The sequence below is a fragment of the Stegodyphus dumicola genome, chromosome 6 (genome assembly GCF_044657685.1).
Source record: "Stegodyphus dumicola isolate Sdum_Otavi_A_Nest chromosome 6, ASM4465768v1".
NCBI lineage: Eukaryota > Metazoa > Arthropoda > Arachnida > Araneae > Eresidae > Stegodyphus > Stegodyphus dumicola.
In genome coordinates, this window is record NC_140773.1 from 172,601,490 (window position 1) to 172,627,977 (window position 26,488).

The 26,488-nt window shown below is 32.8% G+C and overlaps 1 protein-coding gene across 4 annotated transcripts in view; it reads right to left on the reverse strand.

Annotated features, from left to right (window-relative positions):
• Positions 1–15,575: 15,575 nt before the first annotated feature.
• The window catches only part of LOC118197636 (cytosol aminopeptidase-like), a 183,322-nt gene continuing 172,409 nt past the window's right edge, over positions 15,576–26,488 (reverse strand). For all 4 annotated transcript variants that reach the window (XR_015041762.1, XR_015041763.1, XR_004759631.2 and 1 more), the window contains one exon: positions 15,576–15,693. Coding sequence is in view for 1 of the 4 variants with exons in the window: in XM_085819159.1 (XP_085675285.1) it covers positions 15,626–15,693 (68 nt within the window). In the remaining 3 variants the exon portion in view is untranslated. The remainder of the gene's footprint in view (positions 15,694–26,488) is intronic.

Here is a 26,488-nt window from a genome sequence, read left to right on the forward strand (position 1 = left end):
CTTTATGCATGTGATGCAAAACAATTGCTAGTTTATCATGAGTGCTGACATAGATGCAATTAGTGTAGGAAAAATAGTAAAACTGGTATAGTCAGTGTCTCTAAAACATCTTAAAAAATAATAGTGTGAGCATTGTAAAGTTTTGAAGTACTGAAATATGACATAGACTAAATATCAGAAGATGTAAGAAATATTTTGGTATGTGTGGATGAAACACTGAACGTGGTTGTAAAATTAGAAATGAAAATTATCAACACACTTAAAGGTAATCGGGATTTAAAACTGAACATGATGTTAGACACTTTGAAGACCATAAAACTATATGAGAAAGAAATACAGTTACATATAAATGGTTTTAAACTGTAAAGTTGTGAATGGAAATTTCTGAGTAAAACCTGTAGATGATCTATTATGATCGGAGAATAAAACAAGTATTTTAAAAATTGCAAGGAAATATTTGAATATGGAGTAAATAAAAACAATCCATATCGTTAAAATGAATAAAAAGGGATAAAATGAGTTGGAATTACGAGTGATGAGACAGAAATAAAAACGTTATAATAAATAAGTTAAACTAGAATTAAGAAATATAAACACAGAAGGGAAATCATGAACGTAAGAGAAGCAATTAACAGTTATAGACTTAAGTTAAAAATATATATATATATATATATATATATAAATTCAGTATTGTAAGGAAGATATTGTTGAACATGTAAAAGAAATTAGAAATTTTGTAGAAAATTTAGTAAAAGAACTAAGATTACGAAAAATAAACGTTTCTTTTTAAATAGAATTTCAAACCCCTAAGTTTAAGTGTGTATAGAATACTAGAATGTTTTAAAAAAGTAAATGAATGTTAAAATTCAGAATATATTGAACATTATAACGTTAAAAAAAGTGTGAAATTGCATCTAAAATTAAGTAGTGTAACAAATAAACAGCATGTGTGGGAACGTTTGTGAAATATAACATGTAAGTTAAAAATCAGGGTATGCTGAAATGGTATGAAAAAAAATAGTATGTAGAAATTAAATAAAATATTACAAATTAGAAACGTTAAGTATTTAAAAAAATATGACAGTAAACGAATATGTTATTATGAACAGAAAACCTGAGAAAAAAGTTAAAGTTTCATGGAAAACTAGAAAGGATAAAAGTATCAGAATAAAATTGAGTAATAAAAACAAATTATCTTGTAGTTTCATTTTCATGACATGATGAACTATCATTAAAGGAAAGTCTTTTTTATATTTATTTCTTTTACATTGTTTTCAGAGTCGCGCATTGAATAATTCTAACACCAAACTTAAAAATTATATTTCTAAAACATATAATTTACTTTTTTATTAATAGAGGACAGCATCGCCATTTCATCCAAATTAAGATGCAGAAAATATTTCCCGTTGCCAATTTAAAAAAACTAACTTTAAATGAAAAGCAGGAGGTCTACAACTCAATCAGTAGTCTACGAACAACTCAACTCCACTCGTGACCACGCCTCCTAGTGTGACGTTGCCTTTGGCCCCGCCCTCTGTGTGACGTCATTGACCACGCCCACACCTCACACCCCGTGCAGGTGAACCATCTACTTTTATTGTTTATTTCATTGTGATTTTTTTATATTATAATTATATAAAAAGTTCCTTTTCTTAAAAATACCAGGTGTATCGTAGTTTTTATTTCTATTTCGTTAAAAGCTGAACTTGTAAAATAAAAATTTTCTATTAGTGTAAGGTAAACAAAAAAATCAAGAGACAATCCGTATCATGAATGAAATTCAAGTCTTACATCGGATTAAAAAGAAATATTCTGAATCTAAATGTTTATGCCTATTTAGCACAAAATGTGTTTATTTGTCTGATAAATTTAACTAAAATCATTCTTATAACAGTATGTTGCCTTTAAACTGGGTAAAAATGTCAAGTATATTTTCTGATGGTACTGATATACTTGCCAAAGAAGTTCTAAAAACCTCAAATGTCGAAAGAGCATATGATATGAGTCTCCTTTCCTATCGCTATGTCAGTTACAGGTTAAGGGGTGTCTTGAATGGATGAAGGTAATGTTTGTGCGAAAATATAGTAGTTCTATTTTGAAATGAGAAATAATTCGCTTTTTGTCAATTAAGGAAACCTGTAGTATTATGAAACAGAATGTCTGTGAAAGACATTGCGTTTGCATAGTGAATTATGAAGGTACTGAAAGGTAGTAAAGAAGGTGACTTAAAGAATTAATTTGAACAGATAAGGTAAGGCTATCATTAAATAACAAAACTGTTCAAAAGATGTATATTAGAATTAAAAGTAAGATGTTAAAATTTAAAAAGATGTAACAGAGTAAAACTAAAGAATACTGGTAATTCCCATCTGGAAAACAGTAATTTGAGTACGATATTGTAAAAGTTGGTTTTAAGAATTTCTTTATGCATGTGATGCAAAACAATTGCTAGTTTATCATGAGTGCTGACATAGATGCAATTAGTGTAGGAAAAATAGTAAAACTGGTATAGTCAGTGTCTCTAAAACATCTTAAAAAATAATAGTGTGAGCATTGTAAAGTTTTGAAGTACTGAAATATGACATAGACTAAATATCAGAAGATGTAAGAAATATTTTGGTATGTGTGGATGAAACACTGAACGTGGTTGTAAAATTAGAAATGAAAATTATCAACACACTTAAAGGTAATCGGGATTTAAAACTGAACATGATGTTAGACACTTTGAAGACCATAAAACTATATGAGAAAGAAATACAGTTACATATAAATGGTTTTAAACTGTAAAGTTGTGAATGGAAATTTCTGAGTAAAACCTGTAGATGATCTATTATGATCGGAGAATAAAACAAGTATTTTAAAAATTGCAAGGAAATATTTGAATATGGAGTAAATAAAAACAATCCATATCGTTAAAATGAATAAAAAGGGATAAAATGAGTTGGAACTACGAGTGATGAGACAGAAATAAAAACGTTATAATAAATAAGTTAAACTAGAATTAAGAAATATAAACACAGAAGGGAAATCATGAACGTAAGAGAAGCAATTAACAGTTATAGACTTAAGTTAAAATATATATATATATATATATATATTCAGTATTGTAAGGAAGATATTGTTGAACATGTAAAAGAAATTAGAAATTTTGTAGAAAATTTAGTAAAAGAACTAAGATTACGAAAAATAAACGTTTCTTTTTAAATAGAATTTCAAACCCCTAAGTTTAAGTGTGTATAGAATACTAGAATGTTTTAAAAAAGTAAATGAAGTTAAAATTCAGAATATATTGAACATTATAACGTTAAAAAAAGTGTGAAATTGCATCTAAAATTAAGTAGTGTAACAAATAAACAGCATGTGTGGGAACGTTTGTGAAATATAACATGTAAGTTAAAAATCAGGGTATGCTGAAATGGTATGAAAAAAAATAGTATGTAGAAATTAAATAAAATATTACAAATTAGAAACGTTAAGTATTTAAAAAAATATGACAGTAAACGAATATGTTATTATGAACAGAAAACCTGAGAAAAAAGTTAAAGTTTCATGGAAAACTAGAAAGGATAAAAGTATCAGAATAAAATTGAGTAATAAAAACAAATTATCTTGTAGTTTCATTTTCATGACATGATGAACTATCATTAAAGGAAAGTCTTTTTTATATTTATTTCTTTTACATTGTTTTCAGAGTCGCGCATTGAATAATTCTAACACCAAACTTAAAAATTATATTTCTAAAACATATAATTTACTTTTTTATTAATAGAGGACAGCATCGCCATTTCATCCAAATTAAGATGCAGAAAATATTTCCCGTTGCTAATTTAAAAAAACTAACTTTAAATGAAAAGCAGGAGGTCTACAACTCAATCAGTAGTCTACGAACAACTCCACTCCACTCGTGACCACGCCTCCTAGTGTGACGTTGCCTTTGGCCCCGCCCTCTGTGTGACGTCATTGACCACGCCCACACCTCACACCCCCTGCAGGTGAACCATCATTTTTATACTACTTTTATTGTTTATTTCATTGTGATTTTTTTATATTATAATTATATAAAAAGTTCCTTTTCTTAAAAATACCAGGTGTATCGTAGTTTTTATTTCTATTTCGTTAAAAGCTGAACTTGTAAAATAAAAATTTTCTATTAGTGTAAGGTAAACAAAAAAATCAAGAGACAATCCGTATCATGAATGAAATTCAAGTCTTACATCGGATTAAAAAGAAATATTCTGAATCTAAATGTTTATGCCTATTTAGCACAAAATGTGTTTATTTGTCTGATAAATTTAACTAAAATCATTCTTATAACAGTATGTTGCCTTTAAACTGGGTAAAAATGTCAAGTATATTTTCTGATGGTACTGATATACTTGCCAAAGAAGTTCTAAAAACCTCAAATGTCGAAAGAGCATATGATATGAGTCTCCTTTCCTATCGCTATGTCAGTTACAGGTTAAGGGGTGTCTTGAATGGATGAAGGTAATGTTTGTGCGAAAATATAGTAGTTCTATTTTGAAATGAGAAATAATTCGCTTTTTGTCAATTAAGGAAACCTGTAGTATTATCAAACAGAATGTCTGTGAAAGACATTGCGTTTGCATAGTGAATTATGAAGGTACTGAAAGGTAGTAAAGAAGGTGACTTAAAGAATTAATTTGAACAGATAAGGTAAGGCTATCATTAAATAACAAAACTGTTCAAAAGATGTATATTAGAATTAAAAGTAAGATGTTACAATTTAAAAAGATGTAACAGAGTAAAACTAAAGAATACTGGTAATTCCCATCTGGAAAACAGTAATTTGAGTACGATATTGTAAAAGTTGGTTTTAAGAATTTCTTTATGCATGTGATGCAAAACAATTGCTAGTTTATCATGAGTGCTGACATAGATGCAATTAGTGTAGGAAAAATAGTAAAACTGGTATAGTCAGTGTCTCTAAAACATCTTAAAAAATAATAGTGTGAGCATTGTAAAGTTTTGAAGTACTGAAATATGACATAGACTAAATATCAGAAGATGTAAGAAATATTTTGGTATGTGTGGATGAAACACTGAACGTGGTTGTAAAATTAGAAATGAAAATTATCAACACACTTAAAGGTAATCGGGATTTAAAACTGAACATGATGTTAGACACTTTGAAGACCATAAAACTATATGAGAAAGAAATACAGTTACATATAAATGGTTTTAAACTGTAAAGTTGTGAATGGAAATTTCTGAGTAAAACCTGTAGATGATCTATTATGATCGGAGAATAAAACAAGTATTTTAAAAATTGCAAGGAAATATTTGAATATGGAGTAAATAAAAACAATCCATATCGTTAAAATGAATAAAAAGGGATAAAATGAGTTGGAATTACGAGTGATGAGACAGAAATAAAAACGTTATAATAAATAAGTTAAACTAGAATTAAGAAATATAAACACAGAAGGGAAATCATGAACGTAAGAGAAGCAATTAACAGTTATAGACTTAAGTTAAAATATATATATATATATATATATTCAGTATTGTAAGGAAGATATTGTTGAACATGTAAAAGAAATTAGAAATTTTGTAGAAAATTTAGTAAAAGAACTAAGATTACGAAAAATAAACGTTTCTTTTTAAATAGAATTTCAAACCCCTAAGTTTAAGTGTGTATAGAATACTAGAATGTTTTAAAAAAGTAAATGAAGTTAAAATTCAGAATATATTGAACATTATAACGTTAAAAAAAAGTGTGAAATTGCATCTAAAATTAAGTAGTGTAACAAATAAACAGCATGTGTGGGAACGTTTGTGAAATATAACATGTAAGTTAAAAATCAGGGTATGCTGAAATGGTATGAAAAAAAATAGTATGTAGAAATTAAATAAAATATTACAAATTAGAAACGTTAAGTATTTAAAAAAATATGACAGTAAACGAATATGTTATTATGAACAGAAAACCTGAGAAAAAAGTTAAAGTTTCATGGAAAACTAGAAAGGATAAAAGTATCAGAATAAAATTGAGTAATAAAAACAAATTATCTTGTAGTTTCATTTTCATGACATGATGAACTATCATTAAAGGAAAGTCTTTTTTATATTTATTTCTTTTACATTGTTTTCAGAGTCGCGCATTGAATAATTCTAACACCAAACTTAAAAATTATATTTCTAAAACATATAATTTACTTTTTTATTAATAGAGGACAGCATCGCCATTTCATCCAAATTAAGATGCAGAAAATATTTCCCGTTGCCAATTTAAAAAAACTAACTTTAAATGAAAAGCAGGAGGTCTACAACTCAATCAGTAGTCTACGAACAACTCCACTCCACTCGTGACCACGCCTCCTAGTGTGACGTTGCCTTTGGCCCCGCCCTCTGTGTGACGTCATTGACCACGCCCACACCTCACACCCCGTGCAGGTGAACCATCATTTTTATACTACTTTTATTGTTTATTTCATTGTGATTTTTTTATATTATAATTATATAAAAAGTTTTGCATGATTTTTTTAGGAAACAAAATTCTTAACTTCCTTTATACTAGTGGTTCTCAAAATTTTGACTATTGTACCATCTAAACAAAAATTGAAAACGTTAAGTACCACCACTCTTGAACAAAGCTTAGGTCACATAAATTTATGAGTGTTAGAGAAAAAACTCATTCAGGATATTGGGGTGTTAATTTTTGAATTTAATAATTAATAATACTTTGCTTCTTTGTGTACCACTGGTTGAGCACCTCTGCTCTTTACCATTTGAATTCTTTGAATTAATTTGCAACAGGAAATTGGTTAACTTATTTATTAAGATAATTAATATTTGTGTTAAGGGATATTGCTTATTTCATACTAAATTTTTTTTATATATATAATACATTTTTATTGAAATTTCTGTTTTTTTTGGGGGGGGATTAATTTGTTCTACAGAGTAAAATTCTACGCAGTTTTTTAATTTAATGTTTAGACATTTTTCTGGTACACTTAAAATCCAGACGAAGGCTGGATGTACACGACCAGTTAAAGAATAATTTTAAGCACATATTTAGTCAATAATATAAATTATCAAAATTGAAAATTTATTCTTTTTCCATCATTGGAATTACATGTTGATTAAAGTAATAATTCATTCGGTATTTCTTGGCATTTTAGCTGCAATCAAAGCACAGGAAAACATTATAACCAAATTAAGATGACATATATAGTACAAAGTCCAAAATCCGGACTTGTCGGGACTTCGGAGTTTCCAGATTATAGATCATCAATTTAAATCTGGTAAGATGGCATCTGGTAAGCAGAAATTATACAATTAAAAATATGAAACCATAATTTATGAAATAAAGAGCAATTATGATCTAAAGGGTATCAAATTTAAAAAAAAAAAAGCTTAGTATTTATTTGCTTACTTTATTAAACATTTCTTTCAATCTAAGTTGTTAAAGTTGCTTCGTTTTTTGTGCTAATACTTTCTGTTTAATTCTATAAACAGACATAATTTCTTGTTCAATTACAAAGTTCCACTGTTCAAGTCCTGTAATTGCTGTGTCGAGAAACCGACTAACTTGTCAATCGAAATTTTTTCATTTTCAATAACCTCTCTGTCACTATCGGTAGCAGTATTTTCTCGATCTAGATGTTAATGTTGATGATTGCGTTGTTCCTTAATCTTCTAATTGGATCTGGCTTATTACTTTTTACAGACTGTTACAGCAATTTTATAAAACTAAACTTGAACTTTCGATTATGTCAAAAAGAATTTCCGATTCTGGAGCTGCAAAAGGATCTACAAAATGAAAGCATGTCCATCAAACAAAAAGTGGAATTTCTGCAAAAAATGGATAAAGGCATATCCTTTGTTTCTCTAACCATTACGAATCTGTTTATCAATTTCATGCTGCTCTCGGGAGGGGGGGGACGTCGCGGCGCGCAATTAACTGGAAGTTGACCTGTCAGCACTATCCTTATCTTCAGGGCAGATGTTTTTATTTTATTCGGCTTATAACTCCTTACTAAATGTAGTATTCCATCTCCATCTTTGATATGATTTAAATCAAATTCCTCGTCATTATAAATATCATGAATACACATCAAATAGTTTTCTGGTTGCAATTTTCTAATTTCGACTATGCGTAATGTATGCTTTACGCATATGCGCGTTGAAGGAAATGTTTAATAAAGTAAACAAATAAATATTAAGCTTTTTCTTAAGTTTCGATAACCTTTTAGATCATAATTGCTCTTTATTTCATAAATTACTGCTTTATATTTTTAATTTTATAATTTCTGCATGCCATCTTACGAGATTTAAACTGATGATCTATAATCCAGAAAAACCGATAATCTGGAATCGCTGAAGTCCCGATGAGTCCGGATTAAAGACTTTTGACTGTATATACGAGGGTAAGTTGAAAAATAAGTTTTCCCTGTCGACTGTGGTCAGAGTTGTGTATGAAAGTCAACAAATAGAATGAGACATTAAAGATATGACATACCTTTATTTTTCCACATAGGTACCAAGTACATTGAGACATTTGTCATATTGCTTAATAAGCTTCAAAAAGCCCTCCAGGAAAAAATCAGGGCCTTGCATATGGAAGAAGCATTGAACGGCTTGTTTCACTTCAGTATTGCTTCCAAAGCGCCTTCCCCCGAGATTTTTCTTCAAAGCCGGAAACAGATGGAAGTCGCTTGGTGCGAGATCAGGACTGTATGGCGGATGGTGTAGGCGCTTCCAACCAAGAGTTGCAATATGGTTTTGCGTTGCCGTCGCTGAATGTGGTCTGGCATTGTCATCCAACAGCAGAATGCCAGATGTGAGAAGGCCAGGCCGCTTTTTCCGAATCGCCTCTTTCAATTTCGACAGGGTGTCACAGTAGCGCGTAGGATTGATGGTTCCAACCTCCAAAAAGTCCAGCAACAAAATTTCTTGGGCATCCCAGAAAACTGTGAGGAGCACTTTACCAGCAGAGGGAGTTATCTTGAACTTCTTTCGGACAGGTGATGACGGATATTTCCACTCCATAGATGGGGCCTTCGATTCTGGCATGAAATGGTGCACCCACATTTCATCCCCCGTCACAATCTGAAACAGAAAGTCATTGCCATCTTCATGGTAACGCACGAGATGTTCCAGGCTGACCCCCCTGTTCCTTGTGTGTCGAGGTCAATTGTCGGGGCACCCACGTGCTGACACTTTTCTGTATCGAAGAATGTCGTGGACGATGTTTTGAGCTCGCTTATGTGAGATTCCAAGTTCTTCCGCTACTTCATCGATGGTGATACGCCGGTTCGCTCTAATCATGTCATCCACCTTCCTGACATTTGCATCTGTAGTGGCCGTGCGCGTCCGTCCAGCTCTCGGTATGTCCTCCACTTGCTGACGTCCATCACTGAATATGCGACACCATCTCCGCACCATTTGCTTTGACATCACACCTGGCCCATAGACTTCCACGAGGCGGTTATGAATTTCTGTTCCTGATACTCCACGTGCCCATTCATAGCGGATAACCGCTCTCACTTCCTCCTTTGACCATGAATTCAAAACGCACCTTCTCTCCATACCTACCGGGGCTCAAATGAGAGGCTGGCCTCCGCTTTGCGCAGGCACTGCAACAGCGCCATCTGCTTGATTTGCAGCGACCTCTACCCAATGGTGTATCGGTGATTTGCGCGTTTTCCTGCTGTGTCGCCTTTCGCCCATAGCCGCTCAACGCTTCTTCCATATGCAAAGCGTGAATTTTTCTTGGAGGACTTTTTGAAGCTTATCAAGCGATATGACAGATGTCTCAACGTATTCGTACGAGAATAATAAAATCAAGTATGTCTTATCTTTAATGTCTCATTCTATTTTTTGACTTTCATACACAACTCTGACCACAGTCGACAGGGAAAACTTATTTTTCAACTTACCTACGTAACTTTGTGACAGCTCATTTTCACAAATTTAAACGGAAAATAAAATATGCCTTGGAAGAATGCAATAGCTTTATTTTCAATTGAAAACTGTCATCATTTTTAGTCTCCTCACCCCTCCCTTAAAAAAAAGAAAGATATTTTTTTTTTCACTTGGTTTTGAGTTTGTTATATCATTTGGTGATATACCACTGGTTGCCACCAGTAAAACCATCTGTTAATATATATTAATTCAAATAGATAACTTTTTATTTATTAAAATATTTAATCACAGATATTACTATTTACTGCAAATTTTAAGTTTAAGCTATTGGCATGAAAAAAAAAAACTTTTCTCCTGGTAGGAAAATAGTTCTGCCTACTGCACTTCTAAAATGCTTCATAGAAATATCAAAAACTTTGTATCGTTCGGTAGTCACAGTTCTATTAATAAGAACATGCAGGTCAGTGCAGCCATTCAAAGTGATATCCTACAGACCGTGATTCCACATTTGTATCAATATTTTTCACTGGGAGAACTGCATGTATTTTCCTCTCTCCTAAATGTAGTATATCAAGAATTAATTATTTTCCAAGAAAATCTAGACTTCTTCGTAAAGAAAACTTCTCTAATCAATAGTGCTCCAACTACAATGTTATCTGCACCATTTTATGGTGTAAAGAACATTTATCTGATTAACCCTTTTGCTGTCCTCTCCTGTCCGCGAAAATTTCTCCCCAGTGGCCCTTTGTTTTTCGCAGCGTGTAATGTTGCTTTCTCTGTACATACATAACTTTTGTAGTGGATGAATGTAAATGAATATTAAGCAAAATTATAAGGAAATAAAGCATAATGGAAAAGTAATAATATCTCTGCTTATTTCTAACAGCAGGATTAATTTGATAACATCTGATCCAGGCGGTCCACTGCTCCCATTTTGTTGTTGTAATCTTTTACAATTATTGGTGTTTTTACAGTTTTTTTCCGTGTTTCAACATCAACCATAGAGTTATTATGGACTGGTACTCATCACACGTATAGCCTTCTTGTCTTTCCAATTCACAACCTCATTTTTTCCCTTTTTCTGCTGAGTAGACGTTGAAGATCTCTCACTGTCTTGTATCTTATGTAAAATGGCACGAATATTCATAAAACCCGGGTGGGGAGGAATTCAATTAGAAATAGAATGCCTGCTTAGTACAGCCCTCTAGAGCCCCATTCATAAGCAACGCTCCTTTGCACAGCTGCCGTTTGCAAAAGAAGAAAAAAGAGACATGAAAGAGTTTCATCTTTAGGACCCGTTCAGAAGACCACCGTCTTCCTTCCCTTTACACTTAAGCCTCTGTGAACAATCATGTATCCGAATTGGCAGCTTTCTAATACTGTTTACACATTTTTAATGTTGTTTACTGTTGTTAATTTTGTAATCTGTACTTTTCCAACTGGTAGCTGAACTTTTGTAAGGGTTCCTAAAAAATATATGCCTTTTAATTATTATTATTTTATAAGCCGTTATTTAGTTCATTCTTGGTGCTTGTTGCTATGGTTAAAAGATGGTCATGGATTTTTAAACTGCTTCCCGATAAGATATAGAACTCAAACTTTGTACATACACTGCTTGTGGATGTGGTGTCACGCTTTTGATTTTTAGAGGATTAGATTTTTTTTCAAATTTAAAGTTGAAACGATTTTTTGTAAATATTAACAAATAAACTGAGAATGTCAGAATATTATAGTTTGCACCATAACACACTGTGTAGAAAAAAAAAGTTAAATGAAATTTTTAGCGTAATTTTTTAAAAAAATATTTTGGGAGACTTTTTGAAAATCGTTCATATTTTTAGACTTTTTGACGCACATTAATTTTAAAATTTCATATCTAAAAATATATCAGTTACAAACTTCCGACATTTTTTTTATAAAACAAACTTTTTGCATTTAAAAAAATGAAAGGAAATTAATTGGATGATTTTTTTACTTTTTTGATAGATATGCAATGAAGCAGAATGGGAAATATTGATTCTTCTTGGGCATCAATTCGAAACATCGGTTTCAAAGTAATAATCTCATTATACCACACTATTTTTATGGCATTATTTATGATATATAAGTTGTTATTGCTTTCTCTTAAGATTTGTTTTGCATTCCGTTGTGTTTAACGTTCTTATTAGATTGAAGCATAACTACTGGTTATACTGAGTGATATTCTAAACACTTGTACAAGTATTTATGTGGAAAATTCCAAAAGTTTGAAGTGTTTCTGTTGATAAAATAAATTTAAGCTATCATCGGATTTGAGTGCAATGACAATCATTTACGAACTATTATCAATCTATTACAAACCCGTACGCACGCAACAATATTATAATTAATTAATGTATTAAAATTGTTTTGAACCTGTTTTACAAAACAAAAACAGGTAAAGAAAAATTCTGCTTGCGTTTTAGGAGTTTTTGCAATTTTTCTGGCCACAAAAGGTTTTAAAAAAAGGTTTGCAATTCATGTTTATATTTACCAATTGAATAAATAGCATTAGGTTTGATTTATATATATATGTGTGTGTGTATTCAGTAATAAAAGTTTAAAGATTTGAAATGATTAAATGCCTATTTAGACAGTTTGTATTCTTTAAACTGCAAATGCAAACTGAGAAGCCTTTTGCATTTTTTTTTTCGATAAAGCCTTTTACTTAAAGCCCTAAAACATATACAGGTATGGATTAAATTATTTATTATTTTTACTGCTTATTTAAAATTATATACTTTATAGAAACAAGGATGGGTTTTGCAAAATACTGAAAAGAAAAATTATTTGAAATGAAAATGTGACTGAGACTATATTTGTTTTAAAGATTTTAGATAAAAGTGTATTTTTATTTTTTTCTCAAAAACTAATTCATTAATTGCAAAATCGTTCCTTGAAGTTATTAAGAACACTCTTTAACTTAATAATTTCAAGTTATTAAGAACTTTAATAAATACAATAAAAAAACTGGGGGGGAGACATTGAAAATTGTAGGAGAAGAAAGACATTTTAATTGTAAAATTTGTCTTCAAAAATTTAAATTAAAAAAATTACTAGCAAAAACTTTTTTTAAGCTTAAAATTATTTTGTCTCACAAAACCATTTAATAATATTCATAAATAGATGAAAAGGCTTAAATGTTTTTTAAAAAAATCGTTCAAAAGGTACAGAGTCCCTTGTCGTGTTGAAGCCAATATGCACTTGACTTAACTTTAATTTTAATTTCAACAATATATCTGGAATACCTAGCATCATATAACCTTGTCTGTATTTGTCTATAATTTCCGTATCTTGTACAGTTCTATCTAATTTTTGGGGAAATGCTATCACATCCCCAGATATCTATCAGTGTGATTGTTTTGCTGACAGTCCAGTGAGCAGTAACTAAAATTAAGTGAACCGCACAGTATTGTATGGGAAATCTCCCCATTTGCCCTGCTCCCGAGAGGTAAGGAACATTCAACCAAGTTCTACCTCCAATTCGATGAGGCAGTTAATGCTTGTTCCCATGTGAATGGGACATGTTGGAAGAACCGGTTTTTGCTACCGGTCGAATCTGCTCTTGTGAACGGGGGTTATTAGGTATTAGAACAAGCAAAAATAAAAACTGAAACAAGTAAACATTTAAAAAGCGTTTTAAACGTTTAAAAGTTTTAAAATGTAGAAAAACACTTGAAGCATGTTATGGCCGCCTTGCAGAAGTTTCACTTGAACATGCTAGACGTGTTACGGACGAAGAGGTTAAAATCGGATGTTTTTTTGCAGTTTGAGTAAATGGAAAATATCATCATCTGCTGTAGAGATCATTTTTATGAAGCCTTTCACACATGCTGTAAAAGAATATTTTATATCTGAGACAAATTCCCTTGAAATCTGTGAAATCATCATTTGCCTATAATTTTTAGTGTTTATTCTTAATTTTTATGATCTTGAGAAGCAAGTTTAGCATATCGCTAAGTACCAAGATGCATCACGTGTGTCCAAATCATTTCCATATTTTAGAAAGATCTTTTTTGAGTCTCTGCATATCTGTATGTCTAGTTTTGTTCAGCTTCTAGCCTCCCAAATACATGTCATTTTTCACAATGAGTTAAATGCTTTCTCAAAGACATTTTATTATCTGCACACAAATTTTATATCTTTTTTAAGTTATAGAATCATTTCAATCAAAACTTAAATACAAGTTGATGCATTTCCTTCAATACATCAGGGAGCACAGGTGACTATAATTTGCATATTGCTATATAATGAGATAGAATCTCTTAGATCGGCATTTATATTGTTTCTTTACACTTCAGTTTCTTTACTCTTTATTGATTAGTGAATATTGCTATATAAAATGAGACAGAATCTCTTAGATCGGCATTTATATTGTTTCTTTACTCTTAGTTTCTTTACTCTATATTGATTAGTGAATAGCAAAGTGGCATTTACTTTTTGCTATTCACTAATCAAATTTTATTGACTTTAAACATCTCTTATGGTATGCGTATTTTATAACTGTTCATTTATTTTTTCTTGTTCAGTATACTATTTGGAAAATATTCATTAGTAGTAGTTTTTATGTGATTTAATAGCTTAAATTAAGAAACATAATTACATCTTAATTTCTTTAGTAATAAAATCAATATTTTCATGATGGCTTTCATAAAAACTGAGTGATTATTAAAGCTTTAATCATTGGTAATTTCACTAAGAAATATTGAAATGCATAACAAAATAAGTATTTTAAAATTAAGCTTTAGTATTACCTAATATAAGTCCTGAACAGCATGATGCATTAATTACACAACACATAGTATAACAGAGTAATGGTATATTTTAAACAATAAATCTAAAAGCAACAGATGTTTTAAAGAGAAAGTTTCGAATGAACTACCCAATGGATGATACACATAACTGAGTTCAAGGATATGAATAAAATAATTTAGTATCTTAAGCACTGAAAGAAATATATGAACTACTTTTATTAGCTACATTTATATTACTGAATGTTTCTACTCATCTGTTTTTATGTTCCCCATACTAAATATCTCTAAAGGAATTCAGTTTAATTGAATATAAGTTTCCACTTCAAAATGTACTAATAAAATTCTTGTTATTCCATTACAATAATTTAAAAATAAATACAGCAAGTCATTCATTTTTCTGTTTATTTTTAATTATCGTGTGGTAAACAAAAGGTCCAGTGATCAAAACCAAAAGTGAATAATTAATTTGCAATTTCCTTGGCTTATAAAAAAATCTAAATATTAATTCCACGATGACATATTAAAATTTCACACTTTTTGATATGACAGTAAGAACAACATTTTTATGTATATGAAAATTATTAAATTTCTGTGTGTTATACATGATATTTAATTAGCATCTACATATGTAAATATTACAGGATTTTAATTTATATAATTACAAGTTTGCAAATAATGACATACAAACTAAATAAAAAATTATATTTAAATATGGTCAATTTTATCTGTTTAAGAAAGTATTATTTTTTTTCTAATATCTTTTAATTCCAATTATAGCATTTAAATAAAATATGAAATTCCTGAGTGTTTTCATCTAATATTCATTCATATCATTTTTATATCCCATCTAAAAATTAAATAAAAAAAACTGAATGGAAAAATCCAAAATGGATTGACCGTCAAGAAACCAGTCACTTGAGCATGTATAAATTATTTAATATAAAAAGATACTGAACATTTCCTGTCTATTTTTTATCAGCAAATGAATCAGCTAGACTTCCCAGAAATTGAACTAGTGTTCGTGTTGGTCGACCTACAAATGAATGCATTGCATTATGAAAATACAATTAAATAAAATTACATAATGCACTTATAATACAACAAAATAACAGGACAGTATAATAAAATGTATTTACCCATCAAATAATTTAAATGAAAAATTAAATTTTCTGATTAAGGCATAAAACAAATGAAAATAATTAAATAATATTACACTAATATATTGTGTCATCAAATATGCAACAATATGAAAAAAAAAAAAAAAAAAAAAGCCACATTAACTGGACAGAAAATATAAGATTCAATGATAAACTGATTAAAATTACAACCTCATTAGACATGCTGAACATGAAGAAATCAGATTTTTGCATAATCATCATGGTTGCTAATTAACTGCTCCCACATACCATAGGACTGAAAGAAAGAAGCTTTATATGTGTGTATGGAGTATACGTTACTTTAAGTTATCTTTTGCACTGTCAAATTTCAGCTAATGTAGCTATATGGAATGTATGTTGGGCGACTTGTTTGCCAGTTGTCAACCAGAAACATTCAACGCACAACATATCATCAAAATAAGCAGGCCAGAGCAGCTGAATACTGCATGCCACATATGATTGCAAATTTTTTTGTTGAAAACTGGCTGCAGGCAAGCTATGAACAGGTTCCAAAACCTCAGAAATGTGGCGATGGCTGTGGAGTATACCGGCAATGCATCTGATACAAATGCAAGCATAAAATCTAATGGCATCAGAAACCGTAACTTCAGATAACACAACAGTAGTGCAATTTTTAAATGCACCATCAGGGTGTTGTCACAAGTGCCACTGAATAACCAAACAATTTGCTCTTTTGTCAGCAATCCATTCATAGATGATGTGTTCCAGTTCAAAAAGTGATAGATACTGACCTGATCCACACTTATGTTTCTTAGTATTTCCCTCATTGACTGAGGTAATTGTACTCTAATTACTATTTTCAGACAACTAATTTATCCAACTTATTCTCTTTGCAGAAAGCTCTATGATTTTTAGATTTTTTTATCTAAAAATAGTCTTCCACAATTCCTTTCTTATACTCAACATAATAGCTCTTTCTTTTTGTATTCATTTTATCTGAAAGCCAAAATTTATTATGCTTTAAATTTATTATTAAATGATGAGCTAAATGTTGGCAACATATTGAATACTTAGAGATTCTAATTTGTCGCAACCATGTCCGTTTGTTTCAAATGTACATGTGTGCACTTGGTCATTTGGCAAGGTCATTTTGGTCATATGACAGGTGTGCACTTGATCATTAAGGTGCTTGTCTGGTTGACGATTTTAACTAAGACTTGTTTTAGGAATAGGAGCTTAAAATAAGTTCTAGTTATTTTAACGTTTTAAGCGTGATTATTTTAGTTAGTTTTAGGAGTGTTAGGAGTACCCTGATCATACTAGATCGTACTAGGGCTTATTTTTTATTAGGACAGAGCTTATTTTTTATTAGGACAATTTTTTATTAAGATTATACTAGGGCTTATTTTTTTATTAGGTCTTATTTTTTAAAAAAACACTGTTTTGTTTACTGTTTTGTCACTGTTTGATTTATTTTTATAGCTTCATTCTATATTTAATAATTAATAGCTACGGGTCACAGAAAAATCTTCATGATAAAAAGGGGTCATGAATGAAAAAAGTTTTAAGAAGCCCTGCTGTAAACAGTTAGGTTTTTAAGTGACAGTTTCTTAAGTTTGCATATAAACTATTATTTTCTTAATACTAATAAATTAAAAATGCTATATCATGAAGAAATTCTCAGTCTTATGTAACATTATTACACAACAATACAATAATAATAATACAGGTAGTAATGTAATATCACCTAGCTAAAAAATCTTAGTACCTATTAATAAAGTATACAGTTATAAATTATATATTTGTAGACAAAGTCATTTCAATCAAATGACAAAGTTTGAAATTTATTAATATTTTCAAAATTCATTATTATTATTAAACATTATTTATTATACGTCAAGCAATCACAATATATTTTTAAAACTCACGCCTCTCTCACTGTTAAGAATTTTAATCATTTAATAAATTACTAGTAATAAATAATCAATTTGAAAGCCACAATGACCATTTATTTTCATTGTGAACCATGGAAATATATGGTCACTGTGTCTTTCAAACAGATTTAGTGTTTTACTCCCCATAAAAATTAAAGAACTTTATTATTGGAAGAGTTAAAGCAAAAGGAAGCAGCATAATTCATCATTTGCATTTCTGTAGCTGAAGAAGAAGGTTCCAGACTTAAATCTCTAAACCTAGTCCTATAAATTTATTAATATTATGCCAATCCAATTTTGTTGCTTTAATTCCTCCAAATAATCATTATTTGGCATGCTACATATGATACAGGACATTTATGAATTTGACCAACAAATTCTGTCCGAGGATGATTGTAGGCATCAAAAGGATGAAAAATTACCACAGAACATGGGGTTGCAAACCTCATTTAGTGGGTGAAAATCAAAGAGTCAGCCTGACGAAGAGAATGGTTAAACAAATGCGACAACTAGGAGCACTGCGGTCAAGAGACCTTTTCACATGCAAATTTCTTGCGGATATAAAAGCAGCGATCAAAAAGAAGAAACCTTCTCATATGTAGATTTCCTATTGGGAAAATAAAAGCAGAGAGTAAGTATTCATTAGTGGGCATTGCAGAATTTGCAGGTTCTGCAATGCCAACTAATAAATGCATTTGAAAACAACATATCAGACTAAACAAATGAGAAATATAGGGATATGCATCAGATTTGTAGCTGAGCAGGTGGCAATAGGCACCGAGCACAGAGGATGTACCCAGAGCAATATCCAAGCAGGCACTGTCCTAACCATATCACCTTCAAAAACATCGATCGGTGGCTGCAGGAGATGGGAACCTTTCAAATAACAAGGTATTATGCAGGGCAAGTATGCAGCATGGACACAAACAGAAAACTGCTTATTGCAATGGTTTGGCATTTCCTTGTTGACCAGTACATCATTGGTTCAGCTGAACTGGGTATTCATGATAAAATAGTATGAAAAGTTCTGCATGCAGAAAACATGTATCCCTTCCATGGGCAGAAGGTCCAATTCCTAGGTGATACCGACTACTCCCTTTGAGTAGAGTTAACATGCTGGATGCCCCACAGAATGATTCAGTCTCCCATCACTGTTTATTCTCAGAAGGCTACTTTATGAGAGAAGACGTGGTCACCATGTACAATGTGCATATATGGTCATCTGAAACTCCCCCAGCACTGTCTTGTTGAAAGTACAACATAAGTTTGGTATTAATATCTGGGCAGGGATTCTGTTGGGACCGTACCTTCTATCCGAATACCTCACTGGCACAAATTACCTTGTTTTCTTACAGCAAATTCTCCGGATATGATGCAAGGAATATTGGCCTCTCTGTGTACCAGAATATGTGGTTCATGCATGATGATGCACCAGAACATTTTGTGGTTGTGGTGCATAACCACCTCAATGCTACATATCATTGAGAAGTGGACTGGACATGGCAGACCTGTTGCTTGGCCACCATGCTCTTTGGAACTCAATGCTTTGGATTTCACCTTCTAGGGGCACCTGAAATCACTCATATATCAGATGCATGTGGATACACTGGAGGATCTGAGAGCACAGATCACCATTGCTTCAGCAGACATCGTCAACACACTGCTTTGGGTATGTTTGAATATGTCTGGCAATCCTTCATCCTTCAGTATTGGCTGTGCAAAAACCTTTGGCTGCAACTTCGAACAAGTTCTATAAAATTATCTCATCGTCAGCTTTCTCACATTGAACTGTGTTGCACTGTGATTTTGCTTTATGTCAAATAAATGTTTTTCTACTTGAAATTGGCCACTTTTGTTCCATTCGATGTTACACAATTCATAAACTTTTTAGCAATTTTTCTCTCAGTAAACGTGGTTTGCAACCCCATTCCTATAGAAATTTTTATCCTCTCGATGCATACTATCACCACTCTGAATTTATCGGTTGAATTTGGGAACACACTCACACACTTCATACACATATAGTGTGTATATAACAATATACACGCACACACATATATATGTGTGTGTGTGTATATATATTGTTAGGTGCATACAGGTTCGTAGTAGATTGAATGCACACAGAACTGATGATAGCTTGATAAAATTTATTTTTCCAAAAGAAACACTTTATTGGTCTAGAACTTTTCACAAACTACTTGTACAGTTTTTTTCAGTATGACAGAGCATAATCAATAGTTACTACTTCAAACTACTAAAAACAAACACAATGGAATGCAAGGTACATCTAAAAAATGAAGCTCGCATGGAAATCTCTTAGTACTCAGAATTAAACTACTGAGGACTGATGCTCTCTCTGATGTTATATAGTTTCTCCCCCCGGCTGTTGAGAAATTTCCAGGACCTTCGATTTCTTGAAATCGTTAGAAGGCATATACAGTTATAATTTCATATAGGGCCAGATACAGTTACAGTTAAATAAGAATTTGAAAAGTTATATGGGGATCGAACCAAAATGCTATCAAATTTGGTGATTTCTGGTGACCTGTTGCCAAATTTAGAAATAAATTTACAGCTGAAACCATCACCAGCTTGATAACATCTTGCCAATTTACCTCAATGTTAAATGGACTTGCCTACATAATCCTGTTTTTCTGGCAGAGCTCTGTCTCTTGAGGCATATCATGTTACATTATACAAGAGATACTACTATTTTACATATAATTTTAATAAAAATTTTTAAACATATAGGAAACTGGTAATGATATATATTTTACAGTGGTGTAAATTTCAGTTAAAAATGAAAGACATTACTTGTTGAGTTCACAATATTATTTGGAAAATCTTCACTCGACTCTTATATTTTAAAACCAACTTAATCTTTGTTGTTCATAAATCAGACTCTTCTGGATGTCTATATATTATTAACTGATAAAAAAATATATGGTAGAAAAATACAATCACATGCAAATTTAAGAGAATTTGCAAATTATGTCTATTTTTACAAAAAGTATTAAATCACAAGAACTAATTATGCCACTGAAGAACTACACAAATATTCAAAGTCAAATACGTAGGCATACATGTGTGGGTCTGTGTGTGTGTGATTATGGCAAAGCCTTGAGGGCCTAAGGGAAGGAATGCCTTCATGGAGGACTTTCTAAGGGAAACTGGCTTGTATAAACGTTACACATGGGGAAAACCACAAAACGCCCATGCAGGCAGCCCGTTCACGGGATTCGAACCTCGGACCGAAGTACCAGTGTTCAGCGACTTTACCGCTCGGCCGCTGGTGGGCCCATGTGTGGGTCTGCAGAGCTGTGATTGTAGAGGAAATATTAAGGGCATGAGCAGTTCTTGGCCTGTGTGCTCATACTCTTTCATGACATTCACAGTATTTCTCACAAGATAAATTTTATAAAATATCAAGTAAATGAGTAGCCACAATCGATTCGCCTATACAAGTGCAGGTGTGATGGAATGAGATGGAGCATTATTGGTAGATTGGGAGGCAGGGCAATCACAAGTACAGGTGACTACAGCACTCGTAACGATGAGTGTCACCTGAAATTTGTCGAAACAGTTTCAGATACTATATCCATATTAAGAAGATCTGGACAGGGTCGACCAAGATCCATAATGACAATTTAAGATTGTGATTTGGCACTTTTAGCATGGGGACACAACTTCAAAGATCTCATGTTAGCTGTATGTTGCCATTTGCCTGAAGGGTTCATAAGATAGGACTGCATGCCAGACGACCTGCTGTTTACTGCAGCACACTAGGTGGCATATTTAGCGTGATACAGAAAACATGCACCTTGGACCATACTTCAGGGGAATACCATCATTTTTACAGATGAGTCGCGATTCAGCCTGGACACTAATTGTCGGCATACCTGTATGTGAAGATAGCTTGTAACCTGATATCATACTTCCTTCATCAGAGAAAAGGATCATTACAGTGGTGGAGGTGTAATGGTTTGGGCACGCATTATATATAAAGAGCCTTTCTTTCAACACGTTCTTATTTCCAGAATGGGGCTCCAAATACTCTCTCTCAGCTCAGCACATATTATTATGACAATAAATTTTGGCAGTTTAAAGTACACAATAAAGATATTTTTAGGAAGAGCAAATGCATCACTGTGTGCTCAATCAATTCGATGCCAATTTAGAGATCTGTGATCTGTGCATTCTTTGTTGAAATATGAAAAAATTAGCGGTGAAAACACATACAGAGCCATAATCAACTTCATACCACCAACTAACAAACCTAACTGATGATGTAGCAACTATTTTTTCCATGTTTTCTGCCAATTCCACATTCACAGAATATATATTGATGGATAAGGCTGGTTTTCAGTAGTAGTGGCATCTGGCAGTTAGACTGAAGCTGACTTTCGGGGCATGGAACAGGCATCTTGCACACATTAATTCAATATTCACGTCATTATAAACTGATTTCATCTGGTGAAAGCATTAATTTCTCAGAATAATAATTCAGCCTCTAAGCCAACACAGTTTTTTCCCCCTTCTAACACAGAAATCCTTGTTGAAAGACTGTCATTTTTCAGCAAGGTGTACTGAAGCAAGGTGTGCTATTCATATGTGCCAGTAATCCCATGGGATTACTGGCACATATGAATAGCCTGTGCATTATAGTTGACAACCACCAACCTTTTTGTTCCTTTTTTCTTCTTTCTTTCTCCCCCCTCTAGGATTTTGAGGGGAGGATATATTTTAGGCATGTGCATTTGTCCTGATTCTTAATTTCACTAATTCTTAATACACTTAGTACTAAATAAAATACCTCCATATTGAAGGCTAAATCATTATTAGCATAAATCTGTATCATCAGTAATTTGGCTCTGTATCTTTTTTTCGCTTGGCATACACCTCGAATCAAAACAAGCATTGATTTTAAACTTATTGAAAAATTTATATCCCTAATGCCAATCTAGCAAACCATCATTTATTATATTTTGCTTGCATCACCACATGATTATTAACACACAACAGCTTGAAAATAACTTACAGCGATGTCTGAACAATTAAAAAAAAAATATTAGTGACTGAATACCAAAAAGCATTGTAAATTTTTAGATTAACATTATACTTGTTGATGATTACAGACTTCAGCTAACTGTGCTGCTAAGACTTGAATGTGCTGACAAGCAGAAATTTCTTTCCAGAAATTGTAAAAAATACATTTTGTAAATGATACTCATATGCCAAAAGATTGCATTTAGTGCTGTTTAATTGACAATAATTGGTTTATTATTCAGATATATGACTCAGGCGAAATTTTCAGAGAGAGCCACTCAATAATAAAATTAAGGGATGGCAATGGGAAACATAATTCAGGGCAAAATTTTTAGAATTTAGGGAGCACTTGCCAGCAGAATTTAAGACATGCAACTGCTGCACAAGGCCATAAAATGTCTCGGTAGGTGAGGTATGCCAGAATTTATTTATTTGGGACTAGGATAAGCTTTAAGCATGTGGAAGAAGTAGACATATGTACACTCATGTCCAAAATTATGTTTACATGCATAAATTCACAGATTTCTCAGAAACGATGACTTATAATTTAATGAATTTTTGTGGAATCATACATAACATGATGACACATAAATGCAAAAGAAAAAATTGAAGATCACCTCATATGATATAAAATTGTAGCATGAAACAATAAAAATGATAATAAAGTGTGACAAAGAGAGTTAAGAAAAAAAGGAATGATTCAGAAAAAGAATTAAGTCTTACGAATTTAATATGTAATATGATCTCCCCTGACTTGTACACACATCACAACGTGTTTTAAGGCTGGAAATAACGTTGTTAACCACAGTTTGGGGAATTAATCTCCACTCTTCCAGCAATGCCTTCTTCAGAGCATTTACATCTCTAGGAGGAGGATGTATACGTTCAATTGCTCTTCCAAGGTAGTCCCATAAGTTCTCTATCGGGTTAAGGTCAGGAGAGTTGGTGGCCAAGGTATTCGCTTAATGTCTTCACTTTCAAGGAATTCAGCAACGAGGTTTGCTCGATGTGGACGGGCATTATCATCCATAAATAAAAAGTCAGGTCCATATCCACCCCTGAAAAGTCTTACAAAAGGATCTAAGACCTCATCTCGATATATCTGGCATGTCACAGATCCGCTGCTGAACACGTGTAGGGGCGTACGTCCATCGATCATTATTTTACCCCATACCATCACACCTCCACTACCGAAACGGTCACGTTCCACAATGTTCGAGGGATCATTTCGTGTTCCTGACTCCCTCCAGATGAAAACACGTTTAGAATCACCAGTTACACTAAACCGCGACTCATCAGTAAAGAGAACATGGGACCATTGATGTTCAGTCCAGTTTTGATGTTCTTTACACCAATTAAAGCGATCCCTCTTTTTCTGTGAAGACAGTAAAACACATACCCTTGGCTTTCTGGCATAAAGGCCTTTTTCATTAAGCCTTCTGTATATTGTTTGCCGTGATGCAACAGTTCCAGTGGCGGCTGCAAGCTCTGAACTTAACTGGCGAGCAGTAGCCTTTCTGTTACGATGGGCAGTTAATGCCAGATACCGATCTTCAGAAGCAGTTGTCATTCGTTTCCGACCTTGTCCAGGCCTCCTTACAACACTTCCATCATTTTGAAACTGTTTCCATAGCTTAGAGACTATCTGTCTCGAAATATTCAGACATGTGGCTGTTTCCATGATTGACTGCCCTGCTTCTAAACGGCCGATAATTAAACACTTTACAGATTCTTCCAAATGATACTTCGAAGCCATAACAAACTGAGTCCTTACACACTGAAATCAAACGCTATGTTGCAGAAATTCACTCAAATATTCAGTTTGCGCAAAGCGCTTGATTCACCCTTGGATGACGTAATGTCTAGATTTGCATATCACAAACCGTTTGATTACTTTTGATTGGATAATGCTAATTAGGCTTGGTTTTCACACATTCCCTGCAAATACGGATCAGACTGATTCGATATTTCATTGAATATCATCATTGTTGGGTATGTAAAGATAATTTTGGACATGAGTGTATAATAAATAACTAATAAAATTCATGCATAACTTCGTCAGAATGCTATAGAACTAGGACAAAATTTAACAAAACAGCATGTCTTTGGTCACCAAACTCATGATACGTCACCAACAGTGTATAAAAGATACTAGTTAATCTTTATAACCAAGAATTTGAAGGTTTTTCAGATATCGGAAATAAAATGAAATTCTCTATTTAGTAGAATTTGTGGAGAAATGGTAATACACTACTGGCCATTAAAATTGCAACACCAGTGAAGGAATGATTTGACAAACATCAAAATTACATCAAAGGAAGAAGAGGCTGGGATACGCAAATGATTAGTATTTCAGCGCATTTAGACGATGCAGGAGGGAGAAATATCTGAAAAACTGCATAAAAGAAAAGCTGTGTAGTGGATTTCTCATTCGGTCACTTTGTAAGGTTGGAGTTTGCACAGAATATTGTGTTAAGCCTTTTTGAAGAAATGCTTATCAACAAATGTCGGAATTCGATACATGCAGGATCGTTGTCTATCAAGAGTGTGGATTATCATTCCGTGATATCGCCGGTCACACTGGTCGATATCCAATCACTGTCATACAAATATGGAATCAATGGGTTCCTGAAGGTCATACTGAATGGCATGCAAGATCTCAACACCCTCCCACGACTAACACCCAAGATACATTTGTGATATCTGCCCTGCAAAACCATACAACCACATCACGGACCATTATTCAGGAAATAGGCATGTTTGCAGCATGCTCTGTATTTGCTCGTAGGGTGCACCGACGTTTGCAGCAGCGTGGATTGTCAGCATGGCGACCATTACTTCGGCTGCTCTTGACAATGCAGCATAGGAAGAGACGGCAACTCTGGTGCCCCGAACGACAAAGCTGAATACAGGAATGGCACAATGCCATCTTTTCAGATGAGTCCTGGTTCTGCATGCAATATTTTGATGGCGGTATATGTGTCTAGAGGCTGCGAGGGGACCGCGCGTCGCCTGCTTGTATTCGATATCAGCATAGGAGCCCTGCACCTGGTGTGATGGTTTGGGTACACGGCATGCACATCTTCAGTTCGGATTGACACTAACTTGAATGCAGATTCGTACATTTCTGACATCTTACGTCCAGTGCTTGTGCCCTATCTTCAAGGCCTGCCAAACACTATCTTCCAACAAGGTAATGCAAGACCACATGTTGCACACTGTGTTCTGACCTTCCTCTATACACAGGATATTCGACTACTGCCATGGCCTGCATGGTCTCCAGATCTGTCACCCATTGGAAACATCTGGTCATAGGTTGCTAAGAGACTGCCCCCACCCCTCTCCAGCTAATACTGTTGATGAAGTGTGGCATAGACTTGAAGCAGCATAGAATGAGTTGCCCATTTCTGTCATCGAAGCTAAGTTCGATTTAATGCCTAACCAGGTTAGGGCCAATTTTGCAATCCTGTAAACCTTCAAACTGCTTACAAATTCAATCATTTTGTCTTCATGCCATACTGTTTATGTACAATAAATATCTTTTTTTTTTGTATTTGCTTTCCTTCATGGTGTTGCAATTTTAATGGTGCAGTGTAAATGAAGATGATATAACATGAGTTTTTTTTATTGTAATTGCAATGCCCCAATCATCAATCAACTAACGAATGACATCACTATTAATAGTGAAGAAAAGTGAGGTTGTTGAGAATGAAAAGATTTCTATTGATAA